This window comes from Pimephales promelas, chromosome 16, assembly GCF_988280905.1.
Source record: "Pimephales promelas chromosome 16, fPimPro1.hap1.1, whole genome shotgun sequence".
NCBI lineage: Eukaryota > Metazoa > Chordata > Actinopteri > Cypriniformes > Leuciscidae > Pimephales > Pimephales promelas.
This window is the reverse complement of record NC_142784.1, coordinates 12,564,980-12,586,459: the sequence shown is the minus strand read 5'-3', so window position 1 is coordinate 12,586,459 and position 21,480 is coordinate 12,564,980. Positions and strand designations below refer to the sequence as shown.

Here is a 21,480-nt window from a genome sequence, read left to right as displayed (position 1 = left end):
GCTGCCCTGTGGAGGAAATCTGAACAACTGTTCGTATGTTTTGGGCCACCCAGGAAAGGGTGTCCCGCTTCTAAGCAGAGGATGAGCAAGTGGGTGGTCGAGGCCATCTCACTTGCATACGAGTCGGCTGGTCAGCCCACACCATTGGCTGTTCGAGCTCACTCGACTAGGAGTATGGCTGCTTCTAAAGCTCTATTGTGAAGAGTTTCCCTCCATGATGTTTGTGATGCGGCAGGCTGGTCTTTACCACACAAATTCATTATGTTTTATGACCTGGACTTCAGCTCAACTCCTGGGGCACAGGTGCTTTCGTCTGAATGTGCACTTTGACTTCACACTACGGACACTTGCTCTTATGGCGACGTGGGTATTAGCATTCCCACAGCGTTTGACACAGCTCGAGTTCCCTTAAAAAGGTAACGTCTCGGTTAGGTATGTAACCCTAGTTCCCTGATAGGGAACGAGAAGTTGTGTTGTGCGAACATGTGTAAATCTTGTTCGATCCTCAAACTTTCAGTACACCTGAAAACTCTGCTCGTCTTTACATCTTTACTGCTGGAACGCCGCAGACTGTTTCTTCGCCTCCTGAAACCTGTCGACGACCGAAAAAACGGCGTCGCCGAACAGGCCAGAAGGCGAGAGCGGTGCATCCAGCAGAAAAGACCTATCTTTGTCTTTAAAGGGTTAGTTCACCCAAAAATGAAAATTAAGTCATTAATTACTCACCCCCATGCTGTACCAACCCCGTAAGACCTTCGTTCATCTTCGGAACACAAATAAAGATATTTTTGATTGAATCTGAGGGCTGGATCACTTTTCCATAGACAGCCTGAGGGACTGCCTCTTGACGGCCCAGAAAGTCATTAAAAGAAAAGGTTTAAATATTCCATGTGCCTACAGTGGCTCAACTATAACTTTATCAAGCGACGAGACTACTTTTTGTGCGAAAAAAAAACGTAAATAACGACTTTGTTCGACTTTCCATTACTTCCTTATGGGCGCATGCGCGAGAACTGAGACGAGACCGTTCTTCTTCGACTACTTTTTGTTACCGGCTGCTCACCGCTTAGGAGTTTTACCGCCCCCTACCGTATAAGATGACGTACTGCTTGTAAACAGAACGTTTTGCACCTCCGGCTATATCAGTACGTCATCTTATACGGTAGGGGGCTCGTTAAGTTTACTTTTAACTTGCGTTACCTGCTCATTTTGTGGCCAGCTGATGTTTAATCTGGCCACAGCGTGAGTCACAACCTCAACCAGCTCCTCATAACTCTGGCCTTGCGCTGGAGTGCTGAACTCACGGTCGTCCGCCTCAATGCTGAGCGCGTCTACTTCCTCAGAATCAGACAGCTCAAGCATTGGAACCTGATCGTGGGCAGGAGAAACCGCAACGCGGGCTCCCGCACCACTTTCAGAGGCTGCAGGACCAGCAGGTAGAGAACGAGAAAATGCCTCAGCATTCTCATTCTCCTCTGCCAGATCCCGCTGCGAACCCCAGGATCTCAATTGCCGCATCGCCTCAACGAATGCAGGGACCGGAACCCTGGGGAACGCGAGCCTGACTATGCTCATCGAAGCACTCTAATAGGCATAGAATTACAGTGTTCACAAGCAGCCCCCTCGAGAGCTGCCTGTGCGTGCTGCACTCCCAAACAACTCACACACAGAGAGTGTGTATCCCCACCCGTGATGTAGCAAGGGCAGGGATGCACACATTTCTTGAATTGTTTGCTGGCCATAATTCTTATATATAAGAGACAAACAACACCAAATAAGACAGACAGTTTTCACACAGAGCGCTTGCTGAAGAGCGAAAGCTAGTGTGTGTTGTGACAGCGTCACTTTTATACTTCTGGGTATGCCGTCACATGTTACGTCACGACGCAACACCAATCAGGATTGGATTAGTTTCATTCATACTTGAAACTACGCTTAGGCAGCATGCCCAAAGAGTCGATTTTATCGACGCAGTGTTGAGTTCCCTCGATAGGGAACATCCCAGGAATCAAAATCAAGGCATCAAGGAAGCAAAAGCGGCCTACTGGAGGAAGATCGAGGGGCACTTTAACCCACCTGGACCATCCTGACACCTATGCAAGACTGCTGTTTGTGGACTTTAGTTCTGCATTCAACTGCATCATCCCTGGAAGACTGGTGTCCAAGCAACATGGACTGTGTATCAGCACAAACATCTGCAGATGGATCCATGATTTCCCCAGTCAGTTCATCTGGGCTCCCAACTTTCTCTGTTCTAACACTCCGCACTGGGGCCCCCAGGGTTGTGTGTGTGTTGAGTCCCTTAGTCTACATCTTATACACTCACGACTGCACCCCGGCTCATGAAAGCAATACTTTTATCAAGTTTGCGGATGACACCACTATAGTTGTACTTATTCACAACAATGATGAGTCCGCCTACAGGGATGAAATACAAAAAAACTCTCCACCTGGTTCTCCACCAACAACCTGTCTCTCAACACCTAAGACCAAAGAGGTGATGGTAGACTTCCACAGGAAGAGGACCGACCTTGCCCTGGTCTGCCACAGGACATCACCTGGGCTATTCCACACAACAGCCCTTGTGAAGAAAGCTCAGCAGCGGCTGTACTTTCTCATGTCACTTAACAAAATTAACCTCTCGCAGTAGTTGCTTTTATCCTTTTACAATTATTCTGTCCAAAGTATCATCTCACACGACATTCTGGTGTGGTTTAGTAGCTGCACCACTGCTGACAAAACAGCGCTAGACAAAGTTAGGAAATCAGCATAAAACAAATTCACATACAGTTCCCCTCACTCACTGACAGATCACACCAGATGCCTGCAGCGGGCCTATGTAAAAACTTGATAGTAACCATATGTGACAACTACCAATCACCTAGTAACACCATAGCAACCACCAAAAATACCTTAGCAACCGCTCAGAAACGCCCAAGCAACCACCCAAAATACCCTAGCAACCACCTAGCAACACCATAGAAACCACACAGAACATCCAATGCTATAGGGAACAGTGAATGAGGGTATAGGGGCAATTTCAGACACAGCCTTAGTTCCTGAAGGGCCATAGTGCAGAGTTTAGCTGCAATCCTAATTAAACACACCCGATCCAGCTAATCAAGGTCTAAAAGTTTTACTAGAAACTTCTAGGCTGGTGAGTTGAAGCTCGTTACACTATTTTTTTATTATTAAAATTAGTAGAGAAACAAATTTAACAGGTATTTGTAGTGACTACTGAATTCTTAAATTGCAGACACACTACAAGCACATGTATATCTGATCAAAGAATGTAAATTCTCATACCGTTTGACACTGTAAGGCTGAGTTCTGTCTTTGAATGCAATCGGTCGATCCATTGATTGGTTGCTTTTTAAAGAGAAGTATGAAGTTACAGGAGATGCTGCCTCATCTGGTCTTAGACTGTCAGGATGACACAGAAAATTCAAGTTTAACAATTTAGAATATACAACATGTTCAAGAACATAGTTATATGTCTGATAGACATAACATTACTTATTTCTAAATAAGTGTTTTGTTTTCTTTATTGTGCAACAAACACACCATTGTAAACCAAGTAAATTCTCATATTTTTCATACCCATTGTAACTAGGAGTTTTATTGCTGAATGCAATTGGCCGATCCATTGACTGATCACTTTTCATAGAAAGGTGTGAGAGTGCTGGAGATGGTGCTTCATCTGGTCTCGCCCTTTGGTACATGGAGAACAATTAGATAAAATGATTAATCATTACAGATTCTAAAAGCCCAGAAAGCAGAAGGAAAAACAAAACCAGTTTAACATTTGCACAAGAGATATGCAGAGCCAAACAAGAAATTTTGTTTATAAATAGTTTCTTACTATACAATATGCACAAAATATCTTCAACCTCCTGACATTGTAAATTATCATACTTCTCTCCCATGTAACTTCGTACTGCATGGTTGAATGCAATGGGTCTATCCATTGACTCATCACTCTTAACAGACAGGAGGGAGGGTGCTGGAGATGCTCCTTCATCCGGTCTCGCTCTTTGGTACATGGAGACAAAAGTGTCTTGTAAAAATTTAAATAATAAAATGTTAAGTCCATTAAATGCAAACATAAATATTATTGAATTTTCTACAAATCCTCTACATAAAAAAATGTTGTTTTGTAAGAAATCGACAAAATCTCCTTAATTCCAAACCGCATTTTTGCCTTAACTTGAGCCACTACGGTGAGTCTATAATCATAATAGATATGTCGGGACTAATTCACAGATTTTGCAATATGTTAATTAAGAATAAAGAATATTCATCATTTTCATCATTCTTTGGAAAGGGAGGGGTGGATGTAAATGTTGTTATTAACATTTACTCTGATAAAATGATCACCTATCACCATGGCTACACTGGCACACCTACAGATTTATTTACATTGCAGCACTGAAGCCCAACTCACGTTATAAAACAATGGTGTTATGCTTCAACTGAGGGCCAAAACTTACATAGTGTAGCTTTAAAACTCAGAGTCTTTATGACAATAATGCTTAGACAAGGCCAGAGTAAAGGTTATATAGAGTTGTTGTGTCATTTAATCTCAAACTTGGGAGAATTGGCGAGAAAACAGAATGGGAGTGAAAACAGGTTTAACAGTCTAGAAACAAGAGACAAGAATGCAATGCAATGCAAGATGAGTTGGGCCTTAAACAAAAAGCACACCTACGGCCCTATATAAAAAAGCACACCACATATCTAAATGGTCATACTTCTCTTCCATATAACTAGAGGTTCCATTTTCGAACGATCCATCATCTGATTGCTTGATAGAGACAGGTATTGAAGTGCTGGGAGGCTTCATCTGGTCTCACCCTTTGATACACAGAAAGAGATTATTCTTATATAATAATGGATGGTTGTGTACAGCACAGAAAGTTAGCAAACAGTTATTTTGATAAATACTAAACATAAAACTAATAAGAGTGGTGATTTGTAAAAGAAACACAGGTTCTGAAAATCAGGTTTTATTAATGTAAATGTAAAAATTCAAAGTGAATTGCAATACATAATTTCATAACATACAGGTTATGACCTGAACTATGACAACAGCAACAAAAAAGTGGTTTACCAGATGACTATCGTTTTAATATAGCCTAAATATAATATTTAAGAGAAATATTTAGCTACTTAAAACAATCTTATTTAGTGCAGAAGTAGTTTATTTCTACTGTTAGTACAGCCTGCTGAACGCCTTGAAATGCTAAACTAATTTAAAACTTATTTGGTAAACTTCATGAAACAAGGAAGTAATTTGGACAAGACACAGTTTGAAAGAAGATATTAAAAATCAAATAATATTACAAAAATATTGCTATTTAAAAACATATTGAAATCTGAAAACTCCAAATAGAATAGTCATAGATTGGGGAAAGTGTCGAAGAATGTCAAGTTTCTAATTACGATACACATATGAGCTATGCTATACTGAGGCCTTACAATAATCACAATAAATGTATCTCATTATTAGTTTCCCTCAAGTAAAAATAAAATAGAAAATCAGAGTAAATCACACTTACCGGGTAAACCTATTTAGCTCCTCTGAATGATGCGAGTAATTCCGCATTGGAAATCATTGTTGTTGACGACCTTTTGAGTTAGTTAACAGTACAGATAAATGTCGAATTTATCGAAAGCCAATCCTTGGTAAGCTGATAGCCTTCTATTAGACACGTAAAAGACCTGAGCCGATAGGCCTACACAAAAACAAAACAAAAAAATCATATAAAATACACGACAGAGTAAAAAAATTAATGGCGCGTGCAGCCATACGTAAGCATGTGCTGCGGTGGCTTACTCACTTTTACTTTCGTTTTATGTTTTAAAGGTGAAACTGATTTTTCGACGTTAAATACTTTGAGAATAAAATAAATGCTCCACTAAATGTTTATTAACTTAGGTGAAAACATAATCTATATCAGCGTGTTCACACTTCGGTTCTCTTAAGGCTGCTTATTATAAAATGTAAGCGGCAGCATCACACACACAAAGATCTGCTGCGAGGAGACCATAGACTGTAAAACGCCAGTCAAACGTCAGCACAGAACTGTGATGATGGGCAACTGGAAAAAGAGATGATTCGTAATGGGCTATATGCACGCATAAATTCCGCATTTGACGTAAGGATGCTCGTCCATTTCCGGTTGTGTAGATTAAAGCTGAGGAAAACCGGAGAAAACGGGATTATGGCAGAGTCTTCAATTTAGTTGTCCTCCCGTCTTTGAAACGAAACATACATACGTTTAGATGTAATTTTATATATAGTTATGTTTATTTAATATAATTTTAAAAAGAAGCATAAACACAACGAGGGGTGTCTGTTTTATCCGTTTTTGTGACTAACGTTTCATTAGTATAACCATGGAGTATAAAATTCAATATAAATTCTCGGTATTGCATTGGACTCTATGATCGGCTGGAAGTTATCGAGCATCCTTAATCCTTCACCGGAAATAACGCCGTGCATAGAGCCCATTCTGTGCCGCTGTATACTGTATCATAAATGTCCCTGATCTCAACCATTTAGTGATAAACTAATATTCTATCTTGTCCAGCAGATGGCAGCAATATGTCACAGTCATGCTTGATATTGGATATTAAATGCATAATATTTCTTCATTCATGACTTAATGAATGTAGATAAAGTGACCAGGTATTTTATATCACAGAAAGGAGTAATTTCTTTAATAAAAAAAATACTAATAATAAGCCTAATTCTAATAATAATAATATCTTTAGCGTTTTTTTTTTCCACACAGATTTGACCAGGGGGAGAACCAGGCATTATAGCTATAGATTAAAATATTTAACTGTAAATTACAACATTACCTACATTTATTCAGTAGTTTAAATATCACATGCTCAATTTATGTATATCAAATTATTTTAACCTTAGTTATTTTTTTTTTACAAAGTGAAATACACATTTTAATCCGTTGTACAATCCTTATTGCTCTCTTTTGTAATCCGTTGGATTTATAATTGTTTTATATGAATCCCACCAGACCGCAATTAATGAATTAATGGAACTATGAGCAAAGAATACATATGTATCATGAGTTATATCATTCAAAAAATTATTTGATAATAAATTGGATTTAGACATTTTTGTTCTTAGATTATTTTTGTGGTTTTCAGCATAATTTATGATCTATTAGCTATAACACTAATATATTTATTTTCTTACAGTATTTCCTAATTGAGTTGTTAGTAGCCTACTTTGGTGGTTACTAAATATTTTTAACTTTGTTTTACTTATTCAATGAATGTCTATCACAAAACCAAACCACTTTTTAGGACTATCAATTTAATTACCACTAGAAGCGCTGCCAAATTGTTTGCCCTATCAAAACAACATCCACACTGAAACTTGTAAGTAGTTTTACCAGACTATTCCCAAATACAGCGTAGAAATGTAGGGCAGGCCTACTTGTTTCCAGCTTGTAACGTCTGCAAGAGTTTTAAATCTGCCCAGATGAAGACAAGGAAAAAAAACAGTGGAAACGAACTGGTAACGTTAGTTCAACGAGTGATTTATTGCGGCCCTTCCCTAGTTAGGCACACTGTTCACATACATGTTGAAAGATGCCAACAGGGAAATTAACACTGCAAAACGTCACAAAAACAAAGTGGAAGCAAAACACAATACAACAAAATAACAGCCAGCGATAGAGCGGTCATCTCTCTCCGCAACCGTCTTCACTCTACTGAGCGTGCGTGCGCGCTCACATTAACAGCACGCATACAATAACGTACGCAATAGACGTAGCTATCTTAAAGGCGTATTAACATGTCACCAACACTTCTCAACTTTAGGTGGCCGTTACAAGCTGGCATTTCCAACATAAATTATTGCTCATCAATTTGAACCAATGTGATTTGTATTATTTAAATAAAAAGTACTGTAGCCTACTATACGACAGTAGCCTTCTGTGTAAAATATCCTGCATGGAAATCACAAATGTGGGTATGAAAAAATATTGGTTTAGACAGACTAGAGGTTGAGTACATTACAAGGTATAAGGTGAGACTGTTAATTTGTGTTTCTTTACTCTGCTATTTTGAATGGCTATACATGTCTGTATTAAATGACACTGCAGCTTAGCTGTGGATAGACGGTAATGAAAACTGTGACCACTAGGGGTCACACTTATGCTTATAAGAAACGCCAAGTCGATGTGTGCGATGCATGCGATCCTCGTTTGGCTTAAATATCATTTAACGATTGGTGAACACAATTTGTATCCAATATATATATGAGTGAAAAGATCCATTCGCATACAACAAAAAGTAAGAATTGGAGTAGGAGTGTTTCGGAATTCGACTACCACGTGCATTTTCATGTATGCGTTGGTGGTATAGTGGTGAGCATAGCTGCCTTCCAAGCAGTTGACCCGGGTTCGATTCCCGGCCAACGCAAGAGTTTTTCTTAATCTGATAAAATTCTATATTAGAACCTCAATACTTGCACAAATACATTATGTAAAAAAAAAAAACATTTAATGTCTTCAGACTGAGCTTTATTATCAGACGCGTAGCTTCACTACACGTTTCTGAATCCCATTCTCATTGGACTTGAAAGATCACGTTTAAAGAGACTCTCCGCAGCCCCGCCTCTCTCCCACCTCGAGACTAGTGTTCAGAAACAGCTGATCGTGCGAGGCAGAGCATCACACTCACAGTCCGCAATGTCATCCGAGGAGGTCGCACAGAAGCTGCAGCGCAGGCTGGACACCAAACCCGAGCCACCGGTGCACACAGGAGCGGACGAGGAGAAGGACAGACCCGCTGCCGCTGCCGTGAACGGCGACGCCACCTCTGAACTGACGGAGAAACTCAACCGCAGGCTGGACATCCATGACGGCACGACGAAACCCAAGCAGATGAAGGTCTTCAACCCCTACACCGAGTTTAAAGAGTTCTCCCGCAAACAGATCAAAGACATGGAGACGATGTTCAAGAGGTCAGTCTCTTCATCAGCTCCTCCATCCAAGCTCAACCGTTATCAGATATATAGCCTATCTAAATTAAGATTTCTCAGGTTAATCAAGTTATGGATGCATGCATTGAACATTATTAGGTCATAGCAAGAGTGAAGTTTTTGTGCGTAAGAGAGAGAGAGAGAGAGAGAGAGAGAAAGAGAGAGAGATTTGGGATCATTGTGTTCTTTGAAGGAATAATGATGCATCACTCAAATTAATCAAATTGATTACTCTTGATCTACTGTATTGTTTTTAGTTTGCTTGATTAGTTATTTTCTAAATCCTTATTAAAATTATACTCCAATTTACTGTGGTTTAATAATAACATAAAAACTATATATTTCTAAATAGTAAAATGAAATGATAACATAAAATGAAATAGTGTTATTAAACATAGTCTGCAAGGTACAAATTGCTGTGTTAAAAATAAGTGATTCTGAAGACCAACAATCGTTTAATGACATGTGAGCCATTCGGATCAAAATCAGAAAGTGTACAAGAGAAAAAAAAAATAATTTTGAATAGTAAACGTGAGTTAAAGGAATTCTCTTTGGAGCTTTAGGGGAATTTGTATTGGATAAACACTAAAAAGTAAAATATCAGAATATTATTTTGAAGAAACAATGAGAGTAAGATATCAATAAATTAACATTCTGATGCTCACATTAAATGAACAAGAATTCTCTCTCTCTGAGCATCCTCGTACAGTGCCAAAATAATGTTTTTCTGTGGCGTCTCTCTCTCTGAACAGCCATTGTCCTGGTTTCCCTCATTATTTCAGTACAAGGGTCCACTCACAAACCCTGCGTCCCCATGGAGCCCACTCCATGAGCAACAATGCCATCTTTGTGTGTGTGTGTGTGTGTTTATGGCGATTTGGAGGAGTCTATGATGAGAGAGGGTCTCTTTGGTTTCATGCAGAGTTGTGAAATGGATAAAGTAAAAAAAAATATTCCCTTTATTAATTTTCATCCTATTATTAGATATTTTTGTTTGTTTAATCACATCAAATTCAGAACCGGATCTCTGATAGTGCAACAAAACCAAACAATAAAAAAAATCAAACTATCCATTGTTGGATGTGAGGAGAATCCTGGTGTGAGTTTCACCTCAAAGACTCTTTCTGCATGTCGACCTCTGCTGCCACAAATATGCACACATATATGCAAATAACTTTTTTAAAGATAATCCCAATGTTCACTTAGCCTAACAAGCTACTTTAAGTACAGAGAGATGATTTATTATATAAAATAGTTCTATAAATGTGCATTAAAGCATCATTAACTGTGAGGTTCAGTCGAGATGATTATATTGTGTTAGAGGAAACCAACCCGAAGTGTGTAGTGTATAAAACAACGATAACAAAGTGTGGAATAGGTTACGCCAGGAGGTGTGTCAGTTTAAGTCATAGAAGTGCGTACACTGGCCCACTTCTGATCAGTTCAGCCCAGTTTCATCACAGATGAAAAAAGATGTCATGTATAAGAGGAAAATGGGTCAAAGGCAAGATACAGCAGAGTTAACATTCATAAACAACTCCAAATCAAATTAGCACAGTGTACTAAATTAGATGGATGGATGGATGGATGGATGATGGATAGATAGATAGATAGATAGATAGATTACTTTTTCCCTCAGAATTGCTAGTTTAGATAGATAGATAGATAGATAGATAGATAGATAGATAGATAGACTTTTTTCCCTCAGAATTCCTAGTTTGTATCTAGCAGAATTTATAACAAGCTATTGCGAGATTAAAAAAAATAAAAATAAATAAAAAATAAAAAATTCCGTGGCTTAAACAAGCTTTCATCGTAATTGGTGTACCATATCAGAATATATATACACACTAAGGTTCAAAAGTGTTTTTTTTTTTTTTTCATGAAGTGAATCATTTATACAGAGAGGAGGGTTAATTAAACTGATCAAAAGTGACAATAAATGCATTTAAAATGTTACCGGTACAAAAACATTTGGAACGTTTCCAATAAAAGCTGTTCTTTTGAACTTTATCTTCATTGAAGAATCCTGAAAGAAACTTTTTCCAACATTGATAATCCGAAATGTTCCTTGAGCATCAAATCCTCATATAAGAACGATTTCTGAAGGATCACGTGACACTGAAGACTGGAGTAATAATGATGAAAATTCAGCTTTGATCACAGGAATAAATTACATTTAAAATACTGTATTCAAATAGAAAACGGTTAATTTAAATAGTGGATATGTCACAATATTAATATTTTACTGTATTCTTGATCTTGATGAGCAGACGAGACTTCTTTCAAAAACATTTAAAGGGATACTCCACTTTTTTTGGAAATAGGCTCATTTTACCACTCCCCCAGAGTTAAACAGTCGAGTTTTACCGTTTTCGAATGTATTCTGCTGATTTTCTGATATTTAGAAGAATATCAGTAACCAGAGTGTTTCTGGTCTCATTGACTTCTATAGTAGGAAAAAAAATATACTATGGTAGTCAATGAGACCAGAAACTGTCTGTTTACGGATATTCTTCTAAATATCTGAAAATCGGCTGAATGGATTCAAAAACGGTAAAACTCAACTGTTTAACTCTGGAGGAGTGGTAAAATGAGCCTATTTGAGTCTAACATGTGAACAGTAGTCTATCTATGTGATGTATAATTTCTATGTATACATGTGCATATACTTTATTCTCTCCTCCACTCGTCCCACTTCAGCACAGGGAGGGGTGTTGACCTGGAATGTGGCCGGCGCAGGCGGCAGGACCAACATGCCAATCTCATCCTCCTCTTTCTCTTTGTTATTCTCTCTCTCGCTCTCTCTCTCATACAGCAGGTCATCTTATTAACCCTGACCTGCTTCAAGTATTAGTTAATGGCAGTTTTATGCACATCTGCAGTCAGCAACAGATCCCGGATCAGTCCCGTTGCTGGACCGCAGAATCTCTGCCCCGAGCTTTGGCATCTATAAATACCACAGCAGGAAACCAGAGAGGACAAAGAAAAACGTCCACACACAAACACATGCCATGCACCCGCAATTACGTCAGGGCCGTTGGTGTTTTCATGCATCCACACACATTTCTCGAGCCGTGCGTGTAGGAGTGTGTGCTGCCAGTTGCTGAAAGCAGTTGCTGTTCTGGTCAGCAGATTCACAGTTGTCTTTTAATCAGGACAGGCGAGTGTGAGCATGTCTTAGTGGGGCTGTTACAGCAACATCCAGCGAGGATACTGAGTGAAATGGTTCAGTTGAATGGCTTTTATGCAGCACTTTAACGACGAAGGTTGAGCTGTTGATGACCTTTCAGAAAAAATGTGTGAAGGAGACGAGATTAGTCCTACGCTACAGCCTGATAACATTCACATCGCTTTCGGAGAAATTAAAACATGAATATGAGAGTTATATATATATACAAATCTAAAATGAATGTGGATTGCAGCTCAGATAGCGCTATAATAAGGCTCATTTACTTAACATTATTAATTGCATTAAACACATGTTTTATTATATGGTATTTTCTTAATATTTGTTAACATTATTTATTTATTGTCCCACAAACATATATTCTAGAAACAATTTGCTAATGTTCTGCTTAAGTTATGAAATCTTTATTTTTTTGGGTCATATGAACGATAAGGGAACATTTTATCACTTTGCAGACATAATGGGAACATTTGTACATTTTGAAACTAGTCGTATAACTTTTAAAAACGTTAGATAAATTAGATGTCTCGGAAGTTCCATGAACAATGTTTGTGCTATCGTTTTGAGAACAGTAAAGACCATTTTAATGTTACTGGTAGAACGTTTGTTCATAACTTTGTGTAAACCGTTTCTGAGAACATCCCCTGCTATCTGGGGTGTTCGCTCAAGTTCGTTAAATACATTTAAAACGTATAACTTTTTACTTTAAAACACCTTTTTATTGAACAATTTGTGCGTTGGGAAGTTTCTATGGATGCCAGTATAGAACCTTTATTTTTAAGATTGCAGTGTATGTTGAAATTAACAAGGATTAAAAAAGGCTTTTTTTTTTTCCTCTGCAAAGTCTGTGACGCATGAAACTTTCTCCATTTTGCTGTCTGAGAATAAAATGGCATCTCATTCATGATTTCCTTTCCTCTGCGGAGAGATGTGACGATGCTCACCTGTACTCTTCTGCCACCCTGAGCCTGTTCTTTCTAAAAGCATCACTCAAACCAAAATAGAAACACGTGCACACTCCTTCAATCTCAGCCTCTCCTCTTTCACACAATGTTCAAGACAAACACTCTCTCTCTCTCTCTCTCTCTCTCTGCTGGTTGGTGTGGCAACAGCTGGGTGAGACTCTATAAATACTCTCCTCCGTTAGATCCTCTTTTCCTGCTGTTTCTGCCGTCACTCTCCACCCGCTGTTCTGCTGCGGACGGCTGGATATCTTCATGTCAACGGGCACTTCTGAGTGTCAGTAAAGCTTGATATGGTCCATATGATGCTAGAATACATAAAAGTTCATACGTTTTTTTCAGGTTTTTTGAAAGAAGCCTCTTCTACTCACCAAGGCAACATTTATTTGATCAAAAATACAGAGCAAAACTGTAATATTGTGAAATATTAATGGGATTTAAAGATAACTGGTTTCTATTTGAGTATATTTTTTTTAAATGTAATTTATTCATGTGATCAAAGTCACATGATCCTTCAGAAATTAATCTAATATTCTGGTTTGATGCTTAAGAAACATTTCTTATTATTATCAATGTTGAAAACAGTTATACTGGTTTTCAAACCTTTCATGCATGAATTATGATATCCTCAGTCAGGTCTTTTTTTTATTCCCTTTGTGTTTCTATTACTCTTAGGGCATGAAAAACAAGATTTGATTCGATTTTTTTTTTTAACAAATTTTTCAAAGAGATTGTCAGATGCTCACTTGAGTGGACAGCATGCATTTATAGTTTAAACTGAAGAGATACTGTATTAAAACATATACTATATATAATATATATATATACACTCTAAAAAATGCTGGGTTGTTTCAACCCAAATTTGGGTCAAATATGGACAAACCCAAATGTTGGGTTAAAAATGCAATTCAAAAATTTAAAGTTGAAAATGAAAGTTGAAGTTGGGTTAAAATTTGAAATTACATTTTTAACCCAACATTTGGGTTTAACCATATTTGACCCAAATTTGGGTTCAAACAACCCAGCATTGTTTAGAGTGTATATTTGTGTGGAAACTGATAAAATTTTTTTTTTTTTTTAGGATTCTTTGTTGAATAGGAAATAATAGTATTTATCTGAAATAGAAATCTTTTGTAACATTATAAATATCGAAACTGTTATTTTTTTATTCATTTAATGCATCCTTGCTTATTAAAATGATTTATCCTTAAAAAAAAGGTTTCTGATCCCAAACCTTTGAACAGTCACATAAGTAATTTTTCTGGTAAAGTTGTTCTAAACTTGAAATCCAGAACTTTTCTCCAAAACCCTCCAACAACAACAACAAAAAGAACCATGAAAACAGTTCATATGACTTTTGCCCTATATTACAGGTCTTATGAAGCCATATAACATATTTAAATTATAATCAAAAATGATAATGCTCATTGTTATTTCCCGTCACCATAAAAAACAGTACATTTATAGCAGAGCTTTAATTTCAGGTGAACTACTTCCTCAAAGCTGTTTGTATATGTATGTGTGTGTAGATTTGACTCCGGTAAAGACGGCTTCATTGATCTGATGGAGCTGAAGCTGATGATGGAGAAACTTGGAGCTCCACAGACTCATCTGGGGTTGAAGAACATGATCAAGGAGGTTGATGAAGACTATGACGGCAAACTCAGCTACAGAGAGGTGTGTGCGTGTGTCTTTTTCATGCTATAGAGCTTTGTTAAGTCTATCATCATCCCTGATGACTAATTTAATCTTGGTGATTCAATCTTTTCAGAGATCACCCTCCATGGAAACCACTTTTCCACTTAAATGATACGATCACAGCACATTTTTTGAGAGGCCTGTAAGAGATAAAATCTCTCTCTGAATGCAGCTCTGATGTGTCTTCATTTAAATGTCAATACGATTGAATCACCTTAGTCAATGTTCACCTGGCGGGTGATAACATGGGCCAACATAATCCTATTGACTTACATGGAATGGGCCACACACATGTAGCAATCAGAACATCATAGGCTCTGTTTACAGCTGGGATTAAGATCACAAGTAGACGAGGTAGACACATTCCAGTTTATACCAGGTGCTTAAATCCGTCTATTTTGTCCTCTTTAATCCACTTCTGTCCTGATTTCTTTGAGGGAAGGGTCTATGGCCGGGTAAATGTATGGGCTTTTTCAGATTTTTCAATCTAATGGCCAAATTAATGGCCAAAAAATGACACTAGACACTGTGAGTGTGTGTTAGAAATCAGGAATCGTGCGGGAGAACATTGTGCTTGGTACATTTTTCCTCTTTAAACCAAACTTGGGTCTTCAGCCAACAAAGTTTAAATCCCGTCTGGCCAGTGCGCTTCCCATAATGTTCACGCGGAGTGTGGCCGTTCGAACACATTCGACCACGTGAGTGTTTACACAACAAAAGCAATCTGGTTGAATGCATTTTCGACTACCTCTAAATTGTTAAAAGTGGAAAAGCTCATAATGTTTAAGACTCCGTTTACACCTGTATTATATAGCGTCGTCCACTTGTGATCCGATTGACCAAAGCCCATCTTAAAGGAGTAGTTCACTTTTAAAAAAACTTTTGCTGATAATTTACTCACCCCCATGTCATCCAAGATGTCCATGTCCAGTTGAAAAGAAATTAAGGTTTTTGATGAAAACATTCCAGGACATTCCAAACATTTCTCTATATAATGGACTTTAATGGGACTCAAACGGTTCAAGGTCCAAAAGACAGTTTCAGTGCAAACTGTTCAGGGATTTAAACGATTCCAGACGTTGATTAAGGGTGATGAATGAGCGAAACGATTGCTCATTTAGTAATAAATAACAAAGTTTAAGTTTTATAAGCACACATGCTCGCCTTGTTTGACTCTTCAAATTCATTTCGAATTCGTTCATCAAAATGAATGAATCTTTTTTCGAGTCATTTGGTTCATTTCGTTCATTGAATGAACAGAACAGAGCAAGGCGAGCATTTGTGCTTATAAAACGTAAACTTTTTTATTTATTTTTTAAATGAGCGATCGTTTCGCTAGATAAGACCCTTATTCATCGTCTGGTGTCGTTTAAAGCCTTTTTAAGCTGCACTGAAACTCTCATTTGGACCTTGAACCGTTTGGTTCCCAATGAAGTCCATTATATGGAGAAAAATCCTGGAATGTTTTCATCAAAAACCTTAATTTCTTTTCGACTGAAGAAAGAAAGACATGGACATCTTGGATCACATGGGGGTGAGTAAATTATCAGCAAGAGTTTTTTAAAAGTGAACTACTCCTTTAATACCAGGTGTAAACATGGCCATAGACGGCCTAGCAACCACACACACACACACACACACAACGGTCTCTATGATATTCTAATATATAACTTTTTAAGGATTGAAGTAATACTTACTAAAACTGACTTCCTATATAATGACTTAAAATGTATTGTATACGCCTTATTCACGGCAGCGCCATCTTTGATTTTTAATGTGAATGAAAGCGAGGCTGTGAGGGATAGACTTGCATCTCTTCAATGGGCTGTATTGTTATTTAATGCGTTTTCGGATTGTTCTGCTCATGAAACACTGGAAAAATATCTTTCCAAGAAATGTCGGTTGACAAAAAACTCCAGACAATGTAAGCTGTGGAAAATTGTAAGTAATCTAGGAGCTTTATTCAGCTTTTTACAGCGGATGCCATTGGAAACACAGTAAGTCTATCCCTCACAGCCTCACTTTCATACCTGCCATGGCGCTGCTCTGAATAAGGTCTATATGGAATCAACAAATAATACCTATAATCGACAAAAACACCTTCTGATTATATTGTACGTTTTCAAACGGGGGGCCGCAAGGGGGTAACATGGGGCAGTGTTAATTTCGTTGACGAAAATAATGACGAAAATTATTCATCAACGACACGAAAACGAGACGATAACTAAATAAAAACTAGTTTTGAATGACAAAAACTATGACGACAACTTCGTCGACTAAAACTAGACTATAAAACAATTCAGACTAAAAACTAAAACTAAAATATGACTAAAACTAAATGGCATTTTAGTCAAAAGACTATGACTGAAACTAAATCAAAATATGCTGTCAAAATTAACGCTGACAGGGGGTCTAGAGAAATACAGTTTAAAAATAAATAAGATTAAAATAAATAAGCGCATAAATAAATTAGATTAAAATAATTCTGATGAAGGAATAATAAAAAAGAATATAAATAAATAACTAATGTGTAAATAATATATTCAACTGTACATTACAATAGTGAGTAGAAAACACACACACATACACACACACACACACAGAGAGAGAGAGAGAGAGAGAGAGAGAGAGAGAGAGAGACATTACCATTTATAATATTTGTTCATTTTAATCCAATTTAGAATAGATGAACAATTCAAGTAGCTATTTTTATTATAATCACATTTCTATTAATTTATATATATATTGTGGTATACAGTATGCATATACTATATATATATATACTATATATATACTGTATACTTTATCTGGTCCCTTTCTATATCTACAGTTTAAAAGTTGGTTGTAAATAAAAAATTTGGTTGCCCTTAATATTTTAATATGGAGGCCCCTCACATGAGGATAATGATATTTGGGGTTCCGTGTCATCAAAAAGATTAAAAAATCCTGACCTAAGACATTATTTAGTAACTTTTTGAACTTGTGGGGCTGTCGTATCCTCATCAAGCCCCCATCCCTAACACACACACACTCAGACAGGTGATAGTGCAGCTGTGTCTTAAGTACAGTGAGTCTGTTGTCTGTCAGATGTTGCTCTGACTCTTGAGATTGGACGGACATTCCAAATGGATAAGATTACACACACACACACACACACACATACACCCAAGCAGGGTCATACTTTTGACCTCCCCCTTCCCCCAAATGAAATCAGTTCTGTGTGGATATGATCTAAAGATCGATTAAATAAAAAGGGCTTATTGCTTATCATTTAAAGGGAAATCTCTGCAGTGCTTTTCATTTTGTGAGTAAATAAAAACAGCTGAACTTTTAGTTTATGTGCTGACATACCAGCCTATGTCATATGCTTTTGTGTTTATTTTTGGAATTGAATAGAAATGCACCCTCCCATGAAATGCTGATAACCTTTAAAGCTATTGAAATGTCCCTATAATCACAACCTGTCCACCTGTGTCCACAGTTCCTGCTGATCTTCCGGAGGGCCGCGGCGGGCGAGCTGCAGGAGGAGAGTGGGCTGATGGCTCTGGCTCGACTCTCAGAGATCGACGTCTCCACCGAGGGCGTTCTTGGAGCGAGGGACTTCTTTGAGGCCAAGGTTTGTGGGCTTTTATACCTTTTCATGTGAAAGAGAGTTTTGATGCAAGCACTACTCCCATGCTCTTCAGAAGATTATTTTTGGCCTCAGTCTCCCCCTTGTGTTCATATAGTGTAAGTATATGAACACACACTCGGTTAGAGAGGGTTACATTGGATTTGTGAATATTTTTGAACCCCTATGTCATAAATTAACACTGACAAAGGCAAATAGCCAAAACATTTACACTATTCTTATCTAATGCTTGAACTTTTAACAAATTCTATTTTAATGACTGTTAACCTTTTAAAATATTATTATTCATTGTATTAAATATAATGTATAAATATATGTGTACATTTGTGAAGCATCATATCAGTGTACTTTTATTGTTGTATTTTAATATTGTTATGCATACCTCATATTATATTATATATTATTATTTTTCATTTTTTGTAAACTATTATAGTATTTAAACAGTTATTTTTCATTTTTATATTTTCATTTTTCATTTTAATTGTAGTTTGCTTTAATAATTTTCTCATGTACTTTTTTCATTTTCAACAGTTTTTTTAATATACATATATTTCTATTTAGATTTAATTTATATTAATTTCAGTTTTAGTTTCAGTGATTTTATATATATTTAATCTTCTCAATTTCAGTTAATTTCTAAGGCAAATTTCTATTATTTTTTTTTTACCTTTAAATCTTTCTTCTAATATATATATATATATATATATATATCTTTGTAATATATACTGTATATATATATATATATATATATATATATATATAAGCTTTATTTCAGTGAATGACATTTTTTAAAGGTTTTACTTTTAATTTTCAAGATGAATAACACATCCAACGAATAAGCCTGCGATATACAATTGTCATTTTACTGATTTAAAAGTGTTTTAGCACGACTACAGCAATAGCAATGCATTAATTTTTATGTTGTAACACATCATTGAAAAGTGCTTTGTCCATGTGTTTGTGGTAGGTTCAGGCCCTGTCTGTGCGCAGTAAGTTCGAGGCGGAGATACGAGAGGAACAAGAAGAGAAGAAGAGGGTGGAGCTTGAAAGAAAAGAACGGCGCGCCGCGTTTAAAGAGCTGCAGTCGACCTTCTGTTCATAAAACTCCCAAGATCATAAACATAAACAAAGATCTATGCCTTTTAGAGAGCACATCTGACTTGCACAGAAGCACAAGCACGCATGCACACACACTGCTTCTCGTACCTCACACATATAGGTGTAATCAAAACCTCAGCGTAACACTGAACAAGTATCATTAGCGTTATTAGTGGCGTACAGCTATCCTGAAATATGCATGAGGAATTAGTTTCACTGGTGACGGCTGAAGCGAGAGATGAAGCGAGTGAAATTTCAGGAGTCTTGTAATGTAGGACATAAACAGAATAAACTCTAATAGACTATTTTAATCATCTAAGCAACTCTATATTTTTAGAAACAAGAAGTTTATTGTAAAGTGCTAATCATAATTTTAAATAGTTGGTGTCGTGGACTAAATATTGATTATGACCAACAGAGAGAAAAAACAAAGGAAACAAAGGGTCAAGAAATATGTTTATTTTTTATAGATTTGAATCATGCATTTTGCTCCTTTTTCTTTTTGTTAGCTTGTTTTTCTACATATCTGTCACCTAAATATATGTTTGTTGTTAAGTAAATTGTATTGTATCAGATGTTCATAATATCGACCTGTAACTCTCTTGTTTTTGCCAATTACATAAAGCCTATTAAAGCCTGTATTTTTCAACAAATATATATTTTAATCTTTAATCTGTTTTATTGCAAATGTCCAAAATGGAATAACTGTGAAATCCCTGACATTTATTTTGTCGGAAGTGGCACCACTTGTATGAAGGACTCTGTAGGATTGGTTAGTTCCAGTCCTTGATTCTGATTGGTCAATAGCTGTCCTTTATTCATAATAAAATACGGCTATGACCGCTTCACCCAACGGTTCTATTTATCACTGCACAACACTGCAGTTGGTATGTTATTTTTATTTGAGCTTTCATGCATATTACACATTGGGTTGTTGCCGTTCACGGTCAGGGACTATTTTTTCTAGCGGAAGGAAGGCTTTTAGTGATTTTACTTCATGAAAGTTGCACTAATTGTTGTTGTTTTTTTTTTGTTTTTTTTACTTTAATACTTTTATTACGTGGTAACCGTTTTATAAAAGCAATAAGGTACTCTCTGTTCCTTATTGCTACAGAGAGTACCTTATTGCTATTATAAAACGGTACCTCACAAAAAATATTAAAGTTTTTTTTTAAAAAAATGTATTGCTCCGCATCGCGTCGTGCCAAACAACGCTCTTCAGTTCAGCCGCTACTTATTCACGATACACCACCACAGCCTCTGGTATTGCTTACATGAAAGGCATACATTGTTCTGTTTTGATAAAAAAAAAAAAACATTTTAAAAAACGCAACCACAATATTTTCACAGATATTTTAATCCAGTTTTGGTGCTCCACATATCAAAATAAAGGCGTTTCTTTTACAGATTAGTTGCCACTCAGTGTAGCTTTATTGGTGGCAGAAAACTAAACTACTACACAATTCTTTCCAGCCTTCCAGAGTTTAACAATCAAGCTTTATAATATACATATAGGCCTATTAGTAATCAGCCTTTTCTGAGTGACAGACAGCATGTGCTATATCATTTCTACAGTAAACAAATCATACAGTGTTGCGCCACCAATACGATTGATCTAATGTATTTTGTTTTATTGCATAGATTGCATTGCACTGATAATGTTGTGATTTTTATTTCCCAAAAATAATCTAGTAAATAATCTATTTATTTATGTATATACTTTATTATTTACATCATTGTTAATGTTCAGTACAGTGTTTGATCTATCGATCCAAATGTCCATTTAATGACTTTGGTGAGGCACTTAATAGGGGTGTTAATGTACATGAAACAAGGCAAAGTAAATACGTTTTCATTTTTGGGTGAATTTCTCTAACATTCA

General features: G+C 36.8%; 2 protein-coding genes and 1 non-coding gene across 3 annotated transcripts in view; 2 read left to right on the top strand and 1 right to left on the bottom strand.

The window, feature by feature from the left end:
* Positions 1 to 5,832, bottom strand: part of LOC120478939 (uncharacterized) — an 85,630-nt gene extending 79,798 nt beyond the window's left edge. The window contains exons 1-5 of the mRNA XM_089121009.1: positions 5,559 to 5,832; positions 4,752 to 4,854; positions 3,916 to 4,032; positions 3,601 to 3,711; positions 3,307 to 3,423 (exon numbers count right to left, since the gene is read on the bottom strand). Of these exons, the coding sequence (XP_088977135.1) occupies positions 3,307 to 3,423; positions 3,601 to 3,711; positions 3,916 to 4,032; positions 4,752 to 4,843 (437 nt within the window). The 5' untranslated portion in view covers positions 4,844 to 4,854; positions 5,559 to 5,832. The remainder of the gene's footprint in view (positions 1 to 3,306; positions 3,424 to 3,600; positions 3,712 to 3,915; positions 4,033 to 4,751; positions 4,855 to 5,558) is intronic.
* A 2,553-nt stretch (positions 5,833 to 8,385) lies between these two features.
* On the top strand, positions 8,386 to 8,457 carry trnag-ucc (transfer RNA glycine (anticodon UCC)). Its single transcript has one exon. It is a non-coding gene; the product is annotated as a tRNA-Gly (tRNA).
* A 204-nt stretch (positions 8,458 to 8,661) lies between these two features.
* Positions 8,662 to 19,716, top strand: efhd1 (EF-hand domain family, member D1). Its single transcript, XM_039671059.2, has 4 exons — positions 8,662 to 9,001; positions 14,701 to 14,848; positions 18,351 to 18,485; positions 19,468 to 19,716. The coding sequence occupies exons 1-4, from the start codon at positions 8,727 to 8,729 to the stop codon at positions 19,600 to 19,602; spliced, it is 693 nt and encodes a 230-aa protein (XP_039526993.2). The 5' UTR covers positions 8,662 to 8,726; the 3' UTR covers positions 19,603 to 19,716.
* Positions 19,717 to 21,480: the final 1,764 nt, after the last annotated feature.

Excerpts from the sequence above, each read along its gene's own strand:
- efhd1 (XM_039671059.2), top strand. The coding sequence starts at position 8,727 with ATGTCATCCGAGGAGGTCGCACAGAAGCTGCAGCGCAGGCTGGACACC. Across the intron at positions 9,002-14,700 it reads ATGGAGACGATGTTCAAGAG|ATTTGACTCCGGTAAAGACG; the intron begins GTCAGTCTCTTC and ends ATGTGTGTGTAG. Across the intron at positions 14,849-18,350 it reads GCAAACTCAGCTACAGAGAG|TTCCTGCTGATCTTCCGGAG; the intron begins GTGTGTGCGTGT and ends CTGTGTCCACAG.